The sequence below is a fragment of the Arachis duranensis genome, chromosome 2 (assembly GCF_000817695.3).
Source record: "Arachis duranensis cultivar V14167 chromosome 2, aradu.V14167.gnm2.J7QH, whole genome shotgun sequence".
NCBI classification, from domain to species: Eukaryota; Viridiplantae; Streptophyta; class Magnoliopsida; order Fabales; family Fabaceae; genus Arachis; species Arachis duranensis.
The window spans coordinates 17,408,451-17,426,321 of NC_029773.3; the positions used below are offsets into that span (position 1 = coordinate 17,408,451).

At 37.8% G+C, this 17,871-nt stretch overlaps 2 protein-coding genes across 2 annotated transcripts; both read left to right on the forward strand.

Annotated features, from left to right (window-relative positions):
- The first annotated feature begins 3,077 nt into the window (after positions 1 to 3,077).
- On the forward strand, positions 3,078 to 5,336 carry LOC107473841 (uncharacterized). Its single transcript, XM_016093428.1, has 6 exons — positions 3,078 to 3,083; positions 3,222 to 3,445; positions 3,595 to 3,783; positions 3,854 to 3,875; positions 3,948 to 4,861; positions 4,961 to 5,336. Exons 1-6 carry the CDS (start codon positions 3,078 to 3,080, stop codon positions 5,334 to 5,336), a joined length of 1,731 nt encoding a protein of 576 aa, XP_015948914.1.
- Positions 5,337 to 15,578: 10,242 nt separating this feature from the next.
- On the forward strand, positions 15,579 to 16,544 carry LOC107473843 (uncharacterized). Its single transcript, XM_016093429.1, has 2 exons — positions 15,579 to 15,752; positions 15,876 to 16,544. The coding sequence occupies exons 1-2, from the start codon at positions 15,579 to 15,581 to the stop codon at positions 16,542 to 16,544; spliced, it is 843 nt and encodes a 280-aa protein (XP_015948915.1).
- Positions 16,545 to 17,871: the final 1,327 nt, after the last annotated feature.

Below are 17,871 nucleotides of genomic sequence, written 5' to 3' on the forward strand. Positions count from 1 at the left end.
CTCATGCGGAACGGCGTAATCAAGAATGTTGAATGAAAGTTTATTTAAGAATGTTGAATGAAAGTTTATTTATTGTTTGTTAGAGAATTTGTATTATGAGATTTAGAGTCTTTACCAAATAATCTTTTATAAAAAATAGAATGGCTAATTGAATGTCAAAAGGAAAAAAAATTATGATACCAGAATTTAGGTTTGGGAGCCGATTACGAAAAAATAAGATATTAGCACCTTATATAGTTCATTTTTAAACGGTTATCTTTTTTTATTTGCAGATTTAATTTTTATTGATTTTTTATAGAATATATATTATTTATTTAGGTTATTATTTTAATAACTAAATCTCGTCAACGCAATTGCCAAGAACTAATAATATATTATGTTTTTATTATTTTATATATAGAAAAAATATTTATTTTATATGATTATTATTATTTTGTCATGAAAATCAAATTTAATAGATTTTATATCTTTTTAATATTTTGATGATTAAATCTCGTCAATGTAATTGGCGAGAATCAATATATTAGTTTTTTATAAGAAAATATATATTTATTGTATGTCATTATTATTTTTTGTTATACAAATCAAATTTAATCAGCGTTGTTGGTCGTGATTAAACTCAAAATAAAATTCTAGGAATCTTAAATTAGAGTTTTTAAAAAATATTTTATTTATTTTTAATATTAAATTTCGTCAATGTAATTGGCGAAATTTAATATATTATATTTTGATAATTTCATAAAAAATTGATATTTACTTATTAATATTATCATCATCATATGATTATGAACATTAAATTTAATCAATGCTCATGATTAAACTAAAAAAAAAGTTAATTTTAGTCACATGTTATTCTTAAATATATATGTTGATTTGTTATAGCATAAAAATAAATAGGTAACAGTCAAATAGACATTTAATCTCTTATTAAAACGTCTTTAAAATAATAAAAACGTAATTTTTGTCGAAGGCATTATTTTTTTTCTTTTTAATTATACTTTTCAAGAGTAACCTAAATGAATAATTTTTTTGTAGTGTATGTATTCATATTTTATATCAAATAAAAAAAAAAAAAAATAAAAGTAAGAGAGGGAACAAACCTACTTTGAAATATACAAATTCTATGCAAAATAAACAAAACTTAATCAATATGTGTTAAAAAAGAAAAAAAAATGAAACAAAAGTTTAAATAGTAAATAATCACCTCTTGAAAATTGGAACAATTCAGTAACTTGCACATGCATCTAAACATGACAAATGCACACACATACAAAAATTGAATTCCATTCAAATATTAGATTTTCTATTTTAATGTTAGTTCATCTCTCCCATATTAATGCTGTGTGCCTTCATTTTATTCAAAGTTCCAATATATTATTAATTAATAAGCCTGCTAGCTAGCTCCAGATTTTATTTAGTTCCGAATTGAAATATTACTTTCACTCTTTTTTGCAATCTTCATAAACACCAACGCTCTTCGACCATATATTATATCGATTGATGCTATTTTTTTATCCTATTCTTTGACGAAGATTAAAAAGATCATGTGAGTTTTCTTTCCTGTTTTCTTTTTTTCGTGATTTTATTTCATATTTTTTAAATAAAACCTATTCTTCTGCATATTAAAAATAAGTAAATATTGTCTCTTGTTTTTTTTTTTTTTTGATAAAGCAAAAAAGAACAATTATAAAATTTTTTGTATTTATTATTATCATCTACATTTTACAATAAGAACTAGGTTGAGAATATTATTTTTACATCTAAAAAAATATACTTGACAATATAAATATAAGTATGAAGTAAATATGACTTAACATGATGAAAGAATAATAACCTCATGATGCTATTTTTCAGAAAAAAAAATTATTTGTAGGAATTTTTTTTATCTTTTTTTTTTCTATTTTAGCTCTTCCTATTTTTTTGTTTTGTCTTCGTCTTCCTCTCGTTGTTCTCTTTAAAATTATAGAGTACGAGATGATTGACATTATTAAAATTATTTTTTTCACCCATGTCTCCACTAGCAGTGATATTTGGTAAATAATTCTGAAATTTTTTTACTGTCTACTACTTCATTCCTCATCTTCATCATCAACTTTTGATTTATTGATTTTTTTTTATTTTATAATTTTTTTAATCAAGTTGAATATAAGAGTTTATTATTTTCTATTTTTTTCAATCAAACCAAACAGCAATATAGCAGTTATAAAGATATTCTCATTATTGTCTATCAATTGCTTGTGATGACCTCCTACGCGTATTCCACAGTGTATGGCGATAGGAGGAATCGGAACATAGTGAAACTCGTAGGGTGTGGCTTGAATGCTTTGGGGTTCCATTACACGCATGGTCTGCGAAAACTTTCACCACGATAGGAAGCTAGCGGGGAGAAGTAGTTGGGTGTGCTCGAGAGACAGAATTGTGCAATTCTTCCACAGTAGGTCGCATAATGGACGTCATTCAGGAATGGATCCATATAACAGTGGGTTCTGGGGGCTTTGATGTGTTGGTAAAAGAAGTTGGACATGAGGCATGCAACCTGCAATGTACGGAGAATCTGGGTAATGAGGTTATCATGACCGGTGGAAAAAGAAACTTTGGCAACACAAATACAAGCTTAGGAATGGGTATGGAACATGGACTACAAGCAGAGCCACCGCACGAGATCGCTCAAGACGAAGACATGATCATACATGTGAACCGGAAAGAGGAAGGAGACGAGGGTAGAGTGGTAATTCCAATGACAATTTTGAATGAATGGTTTAATGGTAGTAATTATCAAAATCGCTTGAATTTCAAAACAGATCAATTAGTTAAAGGCGATAATTATGGGATGGCTGATTTAGGTGGAGGGACGGTTATGAGTGATGAGGCTGATTTAGAGATGACGCTGTCTTATAATTACAATGGGCTAAATGGGGAGCCAATAATGGGAAACAACATAAGGCTTTCCACAAACAAGATTGGGCTTGCCAAAACAAGAACATAGAACAGGATAACCAAATCCAGCTGGGCCCAGCCTCAAGTAAGGATAGTGGTGGGTACAGTGAGCTTGTGCTGGGGACCCCGGGTTGGACTAGATGCGGGTCTCTGAACAGCAGAGACGTACAGATACGCAGCCATCACAATAGCGTGATTCTTTTCGGGGATGAGGACGACGCGCTGTTGGGGCTGACCGGAGGGAAGTTCGGCGGTCTATAGATGACGAAATCAGATGGAGCCAGGGCGGAGATGCACACAATCGAACTCGAGACAGCGATCAGATTGGGGATACGGAGAACGTCGCTGCCTCCGTGATTGATGGTGAGGCGACGAGACTTGGAGGTGGTTCATGCGCTGGGGGTAATGGCGCGACGGGACCGACGCGGAAGGAGAATGTTGAGCCTCACATTTTCAAAGGCGCGGTTGCAAAGGGAGAAGAGACGAGGCCTGGTCGCAGCTCCAACAGGTTAAACGCGAATCCGGTCTCTGGCGAGGCAAGCTCTGCCTGTTCGGATGTGACTCTGGGTGGTAGAGGCCCAGTTCGTTCTCAACGTGGTATGAGGAGGGATTCTAGGCAGGATTAGTCTGGGTATGAGGAAGGTGGGAATGTGGCAGAGGACGTGATACGCAGGGCTTGAAGCTGGATGAGCAGATGCTAAAGAACCGAAAAACATGGGAGTTGGCAAAGGAGTCGGGCGTTGTGCTGGTCAACGAGGAAGAAGACATTATGGCAATACTCCAATCGCAGAATGAAGAAACCGAACGCAAAAGAAAATTGGCAAAGCAGAAGGAAAAACTGAGACGGTGCAGGCCTAAACATAAAAACAAGTGTGTAAAAAGAATTTTAAATAATATTTAGCTCTTGGAATGTTAGGGGGTTACGGGGTGATGGCAAGGTAAGAATGGTGAAGGATTTGAAGAAAAAATATAGATTAGATATGCTAGGATTGATTGAGACTAAAAAATAGGTTGTGACAAGATTTGATGTTGCAAGACTTTGGGGGCAAGGTGGTGCAGGCTGGGACTTTGTTGGCTCTGATAGTGCAGCGGGTGGACTATTGTTAATATGGGATGAATCAGTGTTTAAAAAGAATAATTGTTATAAGGAGGAGAGATGGTTGTGTGTTAAAGGGGTCCTGGTAAAGAATAATTACAGTTGTGCTATTTTCTTGGTTTATGGTGCACATAATAGAGATGCGAAGCTTCAGGTGTGGGAAGAGATGAGTTACATGGTTGGATTATGTCAGGTTCCTAGCTGCTACATGGAAGATTTTAATGAAATAGTGCATGTGGAAGAAAGGCAAGGTACTGATGTTCTACCTAGGTCGGCAGAAGAATTCAGGAGTTGGATACAAGATATGCATTTAGTGGATCTACCGCTCACAAATCGCAAGTTCACATGGTTTCAGGGACACTCTTGCAGTCGTATAGATAGAGCTCTGGTTAGCATGGAGTGGTTGGAAGAGTTCCTTGAGGCTCGGATATGCAGTGAACCAAGGGGCTTGTTAGATCACTGTCCTGTCATCTTAGAGTACATGGGGCAGAGGGTAGGGCCAAGGCCATTCCGAAGCCTAGATTTATGGTTTACACATGAAGGCTTCCTTAACTTCGTAAAGGAGGAGTGGAGAGGATTAGGGGAGATGAAGTTCACAGATAAGTTGAAGGCTCTGACAGTCCCGTTACGGAATTGGCATAAGTCTAAATTTGGGGATATGGACAAGAAGATTACAAGGTTTGAGGAAGAAATTAAGAAGATTGATGATTTGGTAAGCACTGGGGTGTATGACGAAACGATGGAGGCTAGGAGGAAGGCGCTGGTTACCTGCTGTGAGAGGTGGTATGCCAGGAAAGAAGTCCATTGGAAACAGATGTCGCGGTCTCGGCAAGCTAAGGAGATGGACAAAAATACGAGATAATTCCACAACATAGCTTCAGCAAGACGGAGGAATAATGGGATCAATACACTATTGATCAATGGTAGGCTGGTCAGGAACCAAGCCAGAATAAAAATTGCTATTAAGGAATACTACAAAGAGTTATATCAACAGGATAAGTCTCCTTTGATGAGTTTTAGAGATGGTCTGGTAAGTAGGATAGAGCAGGAAGATTCTGTAAATCTGGAAGCGCTGCCGACACCTGAGGAGATCAGAGAAGCTGTGTGGGATTGTGAGTCCTCTAAGGCACCAAGGTGCGACGGGTACAACATGAATTTTGTCAAGAGATATTGGGCTGAGATTGGGCCTACGACTGCAGTGATGGGGTTCTTTCAAACGTCAAGGTTGCCGACAGACTCTAACATCACCTGGGTGGCGTTGGCACCTAAGTTCACTGGAGTTAAGGAGATTAAAGATCTGTGACCTATCATTATAGTTGGATGCATTTACAAGGTTATCTCTAAGGTTTTGGTTATGATGATGAGACATGTGAAGCCAGCTTTGGTAGGGATGATGAGCGGATAATTTATACGCTTTTTGGCATTGTTTTTAGGTAGTTTTTAGTAGGATCTAGCTACTTTTAGGGATGTTTTTATTAGTTTTTATGCAAAATTCACATTTCTGGACTTTACTATGAGTTTGTATATTTTTCTATGATTTCAGGTATTTTCTGGCTGAAATTGAGGGACCTGAGCAAAAATCTGATTCAGGCTGAAAAAGGATTGCTGATGCTGTTAGATTCTGACCTCTTTGCACTCGAAATGAATTTTCTGGAGATACAGAACTTCAAATGGCGCGTTCTCAACTGCGTTGGAAAGTAGACATCTAGGACTTTCCAGCAATATATAATAGTCCACACTTTATTTGATTTACGATGACGCAAACTGGCGTTCAACGCCAATTCCATGCTGCATTTTGGAGTAAAACGCCAGAAACACGTCACAAACCAGAGTTAAACGCCAAACAGACGTTACAACTTGACGTTTAACCCCAAGAGAAGCCTCTGCACGTGTAAAGCTCAAGTTCAGCCCAAGAACACACCGAAGTGGGCCCCGAAAGTGGATTTCTGCACTTAGACTTATTTCTGTAAACCATAGTAGCTAGTTTAGTATAAATAGAACTTTTTACTATTGTATTAGTGTCTAGTCTTTTGACCATTCGGCCTTTTGATCATTCAGGGGGGCTGGCCAGTCGGCCATGCCTGGACCATCACTTATGTATTTTCAACGGTGGAGTTTCTACGCACCATAGATTAAGGTGTGGAGCTCTACTGTACCTCGAGTTTTAATGCAAAGTATTACTGTCTTTTATTCACTTCAGCTTATTCTTATTCTAAGATATTCGTTACATTTCAACATGATGAATGTGATGATCCGTGACACTCATCATCAATCTCATCTATGAACGCGTGACTGACAACCACTTCCGTTCTACCTTAGAACGAGCGTGTATCTCTTGGATTCCTTAATCAGGATCTTCGTGGTATAAGCTAGAACCCTTTAGTGGCCATTCTTGAGAATCTGAAAAGTATAAGCCTAGTCTGTGGTATTTCGAGTAGGATTCAGGGATTGAATGACGACGAGCTTCAAACTCGCGATTGTTGGGCGTAGTGACAAACGCAAAAGAATCAATGGATTCTGTTCCGACATGATCAAGAACCGACAGATGATTAGCCGTGCTGTGACAGAGCATTTGGACCATTTTCACTGAGAGGATGGGATGTAAACATTGACAATGGTGATGCCCTACATACAGCTTGCCATGGAAAGGAGTATGAAGGATTGGATGAAGGCAGTAGAAAAACAGAGATTCAGAAGGGACAAAGGATCTCATACACTTATTTGAAATTTACACCAAGAATTTACATAAGTATCTCTTTCATCTATTTTATGCATTATTTATTATTATTTTCAAAAAACCATTATAACCAATTGAATCTGCCTAACTGAGATTTACAAGATGACCATAGTTGCTTCATACCAACAATCCCTGTGGGATAGACCCTTACTCACGTAAGGTTTATTACTTGGACGACTCAGTACACTTGCTGGTTAGTGATGCGAAGTTGTGAAGAAAGTGCTGAGTTATAAATGCGCACACCAAGTTGAGCGCCATTGTTAGAGATCACAATTTTGTGCACCAAGTTTTTGGCGCCGTTGCCAGGGATTGTTCGAGTTTGGACAACTGACGGTTCATCTTATTGCTCATATTAGGTAATTTTCTTTTCAAAATTTTTCTTTGTTTTTGTTTTTCAAAAAAAAAAATAATAAAATCATAAAAAAACCAAAAATATGTTGTGTTTCTTGTTTGAGTCTTTTGTCATGTTTTAAGTTTGGTGTCAATTGTATGTTTCTATTTTTCTTGCATTTTTTGAAAACTCATGCATTGCATATGTTCTTCATGATCTTCAAGTTGTTTTTGATGAATCTTCTTGTTTGATCTTTACATTTTATTGTTTTTGTGCCTTTTCTTGTTCTTCATATGCATTGTTGCATTCTTAGTGTCTAAGCATTAAAAATTTCTAAGTTTGGTGTCTTGCATGTTTTCTTTTCTTGAAAATTTTTCAAAAATAAGTCTTGATGTTCATCTTGATCTTCAAGGTATTCTTGGTGTTCATCTTGACATTCATAGCATTCTTGCATGCATCATGTGTTTTGATCTAAAACTTTCATGCATTGAGTCATTTTTGTGTTTTTCTCTCTCATCATTAAAAATTCAAAAAATCAGAAAAAAAATATCTTTTCCTTATTTCTCTCATAAAATTTTGAAATCTTTGGGTTGACTTGGTCAAAAACTTTTAAAATAAGTTGTTTCTTGTTAGTCAAGTCAAGATTTCAAATTTAAAAATCCTATTTTTTCAAAATCTTTTTCAAAAATCAAAACTTTTTCATTTTTCTTTTATGATTTTCGAAAATTCAAAAATATTTTTTCAAAATCTTTTTCTTAATTTTATTTCAAAATTTCGAAAACTTTACTAACAATTAATGTGATTGATTCAAAAATTTGAAGTTTGCTACTTTCTTGTTAAGAAAGGTTCAATCTTTAAATTATAGAATCATATCTTTTAGTTTCTTGTTAGTCAAGTAATCAATTTTAATTTTAAAAATCAAATCTTTTTAACTTCCTTTTCAAATCTTTTTCAAAATAAATTTCAATCATATCTTTTTCAAAACCAATTTCAAAATCTTTTCTAACTTCTTATCTTTTCAAAATTGATTTTCAAATCTTTCTCAACTAACTAATTGACTTTTTGTTTGTTTATTATCTTTTTCAAAACCACCTAACTACTTTTCTATCTCTAATTTTCGAAAATTCCTCATCCTTTTTTAAAATTCTTTTTAATTAACTAATTGTTTCAAATTTTAATTCTAATTCTTCTTTTAATTTTCGAAAATCACTAACTCTTTTTCAAAAACAATTTTCGAATTTCTTTCTCTCTCTCTCTCATCTTTTTCTATTTATTTATTCATTTACTAACACTTTTCTTCATCTAAAAATTCAAACCCTCTCTTCTCCTCTGTGTTCGAATTTTTCTCATCCTTCTTCTATTTCTTTCCTTCTTCTACTCACATAAAGGAATCTCTATACTGTGACATAGAGGATTCCTCTTCCTTTTATGTTCTCTTCTTTTTCATATGAGCAGGAGCAAGGACAAGGACATTCTTGTTGAAGCAGATCCTGAACCTGAAAGGACTCTGAAGAAGAAGCTAAGAGAAGCTAAAGCACAACAATCCAGAGAAAACCTTACAGAGAATCTCGAAAAAGAGAGAGACATGGCCGAACCCAATGACAATGATGAAGGCGCAAGGAGGATGCTTGGTGATTATACTACACCTAGTTCCAACTTTTATGGAAGAAGCATCTCAATTCCTGCCATTGGAGCAAACAATTTTGAGCTGAAGCCTCAACTAGTTGCTCTAATACAACAGAACTGCAAGTTTCATGGACTTCCATCAGAAGATCCCTACCAGTTTTTAACTGAGTTCTTGCAGATCTGTGATACTTTCAGACCTTCAAACAAAAAGATGGTGAATCCCTCTATGAAGCTTGGGAAAGATATAAACAGATGACCAAAAAGTGTCCTTCTAACATGCTTTCAGAGTGGACCATTTTGGATATATTCTATTATGGTCTATCTGAGTTCTGTAAGATGTCACTGGACCATTCTGTAGGTGGATCCATTCACTTAAAGAAAATGCCTGCAGAAGCTCAAGAACTCATTGACATGGTTGCAAATAACTAATTCATGTACACCTCTGAGAGGAATCATGTGAGTAATGGGACACCTCAGAAGAGGGGAGTTCTTGAAATTGATGCTTTGAATGCCATATTGGCTTAAAACAAAATATTGACTCAGCAAGTCAACATGATTTCTCAAAATCTGAATGGATGGCAAAATGCTCCAACAGTACTAAAGAGGCTTCTTCTGAAGAAGAAACTTATGATCCTGAGAACCCTGCAATGGCAGAGGTAAATTACATGGGTGAACCGTATGGAAACACATATAATTTCTAATGGAGAAATCATCCAAATTTTTCATGGAAGGATCAACAAAAGCCTCAACAAGGCTTTAATAATGGTGGAAGAAACAGGCTTAGCAATAGCAAGCCTTTTCCATCATCTTCTCAGCAACAGACACAGAATTCTGAGCAGAGACCCTCTAGCTTATCAAACATAGTCTCTGATCTATCTAAGGCCACCTTGAGTTTCATGAATGAAACAAGGTCCTTCATTAGAAATTTGGAAGCACAAGTGGGTCAGCTGAGTAAGAAAGTCACTGAAACTCCTCCTAGTATTCTCCCAAGCAATACAGAAGATAATCCAAAAGGAGAGTGCAAGGCCATTGATATAATCAATATGGCTGAATGCACAAAGGAGGAGAAGGACGAGAATCCCAGTGAGGAAGACCTCCTGAGACGTCCTTTGAACAAAAAGGAGTTCCAAACTGAGGAACCTAAGGAATCTGAGGCTCACCTAGAGACCAAAGAGATTCCATTAAACCTCCTTTTACCATTCATGAGCTCTGAGAACTATTCTTCCTCTGAAGAGGATGAAGATGTAATTGAAGAGCAAGTTGCTCAATATCTAGGAGCCATCATGAAGTTGAATGCCAAGTTGTTTGGTAATGAGACTTAGAAAGGTGAACCTCCCTTGTTCATTAGTGAACTAGATACACAGGTTCAGCAAACTCTACCTTAAAAGAAACAAGATCCTGGTAAATTCTTAATATCATGTACCATAGGCACCACGACCTTTGAGAAGGCTCTGTGTGACTTGGGGTCAGGTATAAATCTTATGCCACTTTCTGTAATGGAGAAATTGGGGATCTTTGAGGTACAAGCTACAAGAATCTCATTAGAGATGGTAGACAAGTCAATAAAACAAGCTTATGGATTGGTAGAGGACGTGTTAATGAAGGTTAAAGGCCTTTACATCCCTGATGATTTCATAATCTTAAGACACTGGGAAGGAGAAGGATGAATGCATCATCCTTGGAAGACCCTTCCTAGCCACAGCAAGAGCTGTAATTAATGTTGACAGAGGAGAGCTAGTTCTTTAATTGAATGGGGACTACCTTGTGTTTAAAGTTCAAGGATCTTCCTCTGCAACCATGGAGAGGAAGTATGAAAAGCTTCTCTCAATGCAGAGTCAAACAGAGCCCCCACAGTCAAACTCTAAGTTTGGTGTTGGGAGGCCACAACCAAATTCTAAGTTTGGTGTTGAATCCCCACATTCAAACTCTAAGTTTGGTGTTGGGAGGTCCCAACAATGCTCTGAATACCTGTGAAGCTCCATGAGAGCTCACTGTCAAGCTATTGACATTAAAGAAGTGCTTATTGGGAGGCAACCCAATTTTTATTTATATATATTTCTATTGTTCTTTTATGTTTTATTAGGTTCATGATCATGTGGAGTTACAAAACAATTGCTAAAATTAAAAATAGAATCAAAAATAGCAGAAGAAACAGCACACCCTGGAGGAAGAGCCTACTGGCATTTAAACGCCAGTAAGGAGCATCTGGCTGGCGTTCAACGCCATAACAGAGCATGAATCTGGCGTTGAACAGCAGAAACATGTAGCAGTCTGGCATTTAAGCCAGGATTGCACCATGAGGAAAGCTGGCATTTAACGCCAGAAACAAGCTTCAGTCTGGCGTTAAACGCCAGGAACATGCTACATTTGGGCGTTTTACACGCCTAATTGGTGCAGGGATGATAAATCCTTGACACCTCAGAATTTGTGGACCCCACAGGATCATCTCATGATATGTAGACCCCACAGGATCCCTACCTACCTCAACTCACCTTCTCTCTTCTTCACACAATCCAATAACACTCTTCCCCAAACACCCTTCACCAATCACCTCAATCTCTCTTCCCCATCACCTCTTCACCACTCACATCCATCCACTCTTCCCCATAAACCCCACCTACCTTCAAATTCAAAATCTCTTTCCCACCCAAACCCACCCTAAATGACCGAACCTACTACCCTCTCCCTCCACTATATAAACTCCTCCATCCTTCTTCATTTTCACACAACACAACCCTCTCTTCTCCCCCTTGGCCGAAACCCACACATCTCTCCCTCTCCTCCATATCTTCTTCTTCTTCTTCTATTCTTTTCTTTTCTTTGCTCGAGGGCGAGTAACATTCTAAGTTTGGTGTGGTAAAAGCATAGCTTTTTTGTTTTTCCATAACCATTGATGGCACCTAAGGCCAGAGAAACCTCTAGAAAGAGAAAAGGAAAGATAAAAGCTTCCACCTCTGAGTCATGGGAGATGGAGAGATTCATCTCTAAAGCCCATCAAGACCACTTCTATAAAGTTGTGGCCAAGAAGAAGGTGATCCCAGAGGTCCCTTTCATGCTCAAGAAAAATGAGTATCCGGAGATCCGACATGAGATCCAAAGAAGAGGTTGGGAAGTTCTTACCAACCCCATTCAACAAGTCAGAATCTTAATGGTTCAAGAGTTCTATGCCAATGCATGGATCACTAGGAACCATGATCAAAGTATGAACCCGAATCCAAAGAATTATCTTACAATAGTTCAGGAGAAATGCTTAGATTTCAGTCCAGAAAATGTGAGGTTGGCTTTCAACTTGCCTATGATGTAAGAAGACGCACGCCCCTACACTAGAAGGGTCAACTTTGATCAAAGGTTGGACCAAGTCCTCATGGACATATGTGTGGAAGAAGCTCAATGGAAAAGAGACTCAAAAGGCAAGCTGGTTCAATTGAGAAGACTGGATCTTAAGCCTGTGGCTAGAGGATGGTTGGAGTTCATCCAACGCTCCATCATCCCACTAGCAACCGATCCGAAGTAACTGTGGATCGGGTCATCATGATCCATAGCATCATGATTGAAGAGGAAGTAGAAGTTCATGAAGTCATCTCTCTAGAACTCTATAAAGTAGCCGAAAAGCCCTCCACCTTGACAAGGCTAGCTTTTCCTCATCTCATTTGCCATCTATGCTACTTAGCTGGAGTTGTCATAGAAGGAGACATCCTCATTGAAGAGGACAAGCCCATCACTAAGAAGAGGATGAAGCAAACAAGAGAGCCCATTCATGGATCTCAAGAGACGCATGAGGAAGCTCATCATCAAGAAATCTCTGAGATGCCTCAAGGGATGCATTTTCCTCCAAATAACTATTGGGAACAACTCAACACTTCTCTAGAAGGATTGAGTCATGACATGACCCAATTAAGGGTGGAACACCAAGAGCATTCCATCATTCTCAATGAGATTAGAGACTATCAAAGAGCTATGAGGGAGGAGCAACAAAGGCAAGGAAGGGACATAGAGGAGCTCAAGAACACCATTGGTCCTTCAAGGAGAAGGCGCCACCATCACTAAGGTGGACTCATTCCTTAACTTCTTTGTTCTTATCTCTCTGTTTTTCGGTTTTTGAGCTTCATGTTTGTCTATGTTTATGTCTTTATTACATGATCATTAGTGTCTAGTGTCTATGTCTTAAGGCTATGAATAAATCCATGAATCCTTCACCTTTCTTAAATGAAAAATGTTTTTAATACAAAAGAACAAGAAGTACATGAGTTTCAAATTCATCCTTGAAATTGGTTTAATTATATTGATGTGGTGACAATACTTTTTGTTTTCTGAATGAATGCTTGAACAGTGCATATTTTTGATCTTGTTGTTTATGAATATTAAAATTGTTGGCTCTTGAAAGAATGATAAAAAAGAGAAATATTATTGATGATCTGAAAAATCATAAAATTGATTCTTGAAGCAAGAAAAAGCAATGAAGAACAAAGCTTGCGAAAAAAAAGTGGCGAAAAAAATATATGAAAGAAAAAGAAAAAGCAAGCAGAAAAAGCCAATAGCTCTTAAAACCAAAAGGCAAGGGTAAAAAGGATCCAAGGCTTTGGGCATCAATGGATAGGAGGGCCCAAGGAAATAAAATCCAAGCCTAAGCGGCTAAATCAAGCTGTCCCTAACCATGTGCTTGTGGCATGCAGGTCCAAGTGAAAAGCTTGAGATTGAGTGGTTAAAGTCGTGATCCAAAGCAAAAGAGTGTGCTTAAGAGCTCTGGACACCTCTAATTGGGGACTTTAGTAAAGCTGAGTCACAATCTGAAAAGGTTCACCCTGTTATGTGTCTGTGGCATTTATGTATCCGGTGGTAATACTGGAAAACAAAGTGCTTAGGGCTACAGCCAAGACTCATAAAAGTAGCTGTGTTCAAGAATCAACACATTTAACTAGGAGAATCAATAACACTATCTGAACTCTGAGTTCCTATAGATGCCAATCATTCTAAACTTCAAAGGATAAAGTGAGATGCCAAAACTATTCAGAGGCAAAAAGCTACAAGTCCCGCTCATTTAATTAGAACTAATATTCATTGATATTTTGGGATTTATAGTATATTCTCTTCTTTTTATCCAATTTTATTTTTAGTTGCTTGGGGACAAGCAACAATTTAAGTTTGGTGTTGTGATGAGTGGATAATTTATACGCTTTTTGGCATTGTTTTTAGGTAGTTTTTAGTAGGATCTAGCTACTTTTAGGGATGTTTTTATTAGTTTATATGAAAAATTCACATTTCTGGACTTTACTATGAGTTTGTGTGTTTTTCTGTGATTTCAGGTATTTTCTGGCTGAAATTGAGGGACCTGAGCAAAAATCTGATTTAGGCTGAAAAAGGACTGCTGATGCTGTTGGATTCTGACCTCCCTGCACTCAAAATGAATTTTCTGGAGATGCAAAACTCCAAATGGCGCTCTCAATGGCGTTGGAAAGTAGACATCCATGGCTTTCCAGCAATATATAATAGTCCACACTTTATTCGAGTTAAGACGATGCAAACTGGCGTTCAACGCCAGTTCTATGCTGCATTCTGGAGTAAAACGCTAGAAACACGTCACAAACCAGAGTTAAATGCCAAACAGACGTTACAACTTGACGTTTAACCCCAAGAGAAGCCTCTGCACGTGTAAAGCTCAAGCTCAGCCCAAGCATACACCAAAGTGGACCCCGGAAGGGGATTTCTGCACTTAGACTTATTTCTGTAAACCCTAGTAGCTAGTTTAGTATAAATAGAACTTTTTACTATTGTACTAGTGTCTAGTCTTTTGACCATTCAGTCTTTTGATCATTCAGAGGGGCTGGCCATTTGGCCATGCCTGGACCATCACTTATGTATTTTCAACGGTGGAGTTTCTACACACCATAGATTAAGGTGTGGAACTCTGCTGTATCTCGAGTTTTAATGCAAAGTATTAATGTCTTCTATTCACTTCAGCTTATTCTTATTCTAAGATATTCGTTACACTTCAATATGATGAATGTGATGATCCGTGACACTCATCATCAATCTCATCTATGAACGCGTGACTGACAACCACTTCCGTTCTACCTTAGAACGAGCGTGTATCTCTTGGATTCCTTAATCAGGATCTTCGTGGTATAAGCTAGAACCCTTTGGCGGCCATTCTTGAGAATCTGGAAAGTCTAAACCTTGTCTGTGGTATTCCGAATAGGATTCAGGGATTGAATGACTGTGACGAGCTTCAAACTCGCGATTATTGGGCGTAGTGACAGACGCAAAAGAGTCAATGGATTCTATTCCGACATGATCGAGAATTGACAGATGATTAGCCGTGCTATGACAGAGCATTTGGACCATTTTTACTGAAAGGATGGGATGTAGCCATTGACAATGGTGATGCCCTACATATAGGATGCCATGGAAAGGAGTATGAAGGATTGGATGAAGGCAGTAGGAAAGCAGAGATTTAGAAGGGACAAAGGATCTCCATTCACTTATCTGAAATTTACACCAAGGATTTACATAAGTATCTCTTTCATCTATTTTATGCGTTATTTGTTATTATTTTTGAAAAACCATTATAACCAATTGAATCCGCCTAACTGAGATTTACAAGATGACCATAGTTGCTTCATACCAACAATCTCTGTGGGATCGATCCTTACTCACGTAAGGTTTATTACTTGGACGACCTAGTACACTTGCTGGTTAGTGATGTGAAGTTGCGAAGAAAGTGCTGAGTTATAAATGCGCACACCAAGTTGAGCGCCATTGTTAGAGATCACAATTTCGTGCACCAAGGGAAAACCCAGAGTGCATTTATAAAGGGTAGGAAAATACATGATGGGGTGCTCATCGCATGTGAAATGGTCAACTGGCTCAAAATGAGGAAAAAGGAGGCAGCAATAATCAAGTTAGATTTCAAAAAGGCATATGATAGAGTCAGGTGGAACTTTGTGGACATAGTGCTGCAGAAGATGGGGTTTGGCAATAGATGGAGATCGTGGGTGATGGAGTGTGTCTCCACAACATCTATGTCGGTTCTAATAAATGAGTCACCATCTAAGCCGTTCAAGATGGAAAGAGGCCTGAGATAAGGTGATCCGCTCTCTCCGTTCTTATTTGTACTGGTTGTGGATGTTCTACATCGGTTGGTGGGAGAGGCAGTCAGGAATGGGCGTATATCACCTCTGGTGATTGGCAGAGATAGTATAGCGCTGTCACACCTTCAACTTGCTGATGACACAATCCTGTTCTGCCCACCAGAGATGGACACTATCAAGAATTACAGGCGACAATTGAGATGCTTTGAGTTGATGTCAGGTCTCAGTATCAATTTTGACAAATCAAGTTTGATTCCGATAAATTGTGAAGAACAGTGGGCCCAGAATATGTGTCAGTTGTTGGGGTGTAAGGGTGAGTCCCTTCCAGTCAAATACCTGGGTATTCCCTTAGGTGCAAATCTGAGGTTGGTGAAGACCTGGAAGCCTATAATAGACAGAGTGGAGGAGAAGCTAAGTCTGTGGAAGGCTAAAATTTGGAATAAAGCTAGAAGGTTGGTGCTGATTAAATCAGTATTAAATAGTCTGCCTGTGTATTATTTAAGTTTGTTCAAATTGCCAAAAGCTGTTGCTGAGAAATTGATTTCACTGCAAAGAAGGTTCTTGTGGAATAAGGATGATGGTAGTAATGGGATGGCATTAGTAAAATGGGACGTGGTGCAGGCCCCGAAAAAACTAGGCAGATTGGGAGTTAGGGATGCTATGGTTCGCAACACAGCTATGTTGTTTAAGTGGTGGTGGCGATTTACTAAGAAGGATTGCCCGTTATAGAAGAAGGTGGTTTGCTCCTGCTATAATCTGAATCCTCATGTGCTGCTGTCAACCCAAGTGCTACCTACTGGGGGAGGACCATGGAAGGATATCTGCTTGCTACAAATAACGAATGACCATATAAGGGATACGATGGTTACAGGGTTGTCTATGGAGACTGGTGATGGGCAGCGTACACGATTTTGGGAGGATATTTGGCTGCTTTGTGGGCCTCTAAAAGACTAGTTTCCCAGGCTTTTCTCATTTTCAAACCAATGTGGGTCTGTTATAGGGGATTGTGGGTTTTGGAATAGGCTAGACTGGATTTGAAACTTCCAGTGGAGGAGAGAGCTCTTTCAATGGGAGTTGGGACTATTGGGTCAATTACATGAGGCATTGAGACCTGTGCAACTAGTAGTTAACAGAGAGGATAGGGTAGTATGGAAATATGATAGACAAGGAGTTTATTCAACTAACTCATTTGTTCAGGTTTTGCAGGAAGCGACACTCCCAGAGGAGGTGACAAGCTACAGCTTCACAAAGACCATGTAAAAAGGGCTGGTCCCACCTAGAGTAGAACTATTTGCTTGGTTTGTCCTAATAGGTAGGGTGAATACAAAAGAATGCCGGCTAGGAATCATTAACCAGGAAGATAACGTCTGTGTTCTATGTAATAAATATGCGGAACATGTGCACCATTTATTTTTGTGCTATGAATTTGCTTGGCAGGTGTGGAGTGATTGGTTATCAATGATTGGCCAACAATTGTCTATTTCAGGGACAATGCGGGAACATTTTATGTGTTGGACGGAAGAGCCAAAGAGGAGGGAGGATAGAGAGCAACGATTGAGATGCTTCTGTGCGGTGGTTTTGAACATATGGCAGGAGAGGAATAGAAGGATATTTCAGAACAAGAGCAAGAGTGTTGAAGAAATCATTCACATGACTGTATTGAGCCACAACGAATGGAGAGGTGTGGACCCCTTTAGTTGTTGATGGCAATTCCGGAGATGACAAGGGGTTTCTTTTAATATGTTTGCGTCTATTGTAACTTGTTTGTTTATTCCTGTTTGACTGCTCCACTGTACTGTGTTGAGCTCTTTGCTTTCAAAAAAAAATTGCTTGTGATGAACCATTCTTATTGTTATATTGTTTTTTTATTTTTATTATATTAGAAACTTATTAAAAAAATTGTTATTATATTTTTTGTTTACTGAAAAAAAAGAAATAAAGATATATAGTTTGATTAAATAATAAAGATAGATGGATAAATTTAGGTATCATCAACTGATCTCCTTTGTCATTCTATTGAAAAATGAAAAGACAAAGGAGTTGATTTAAATTTGCT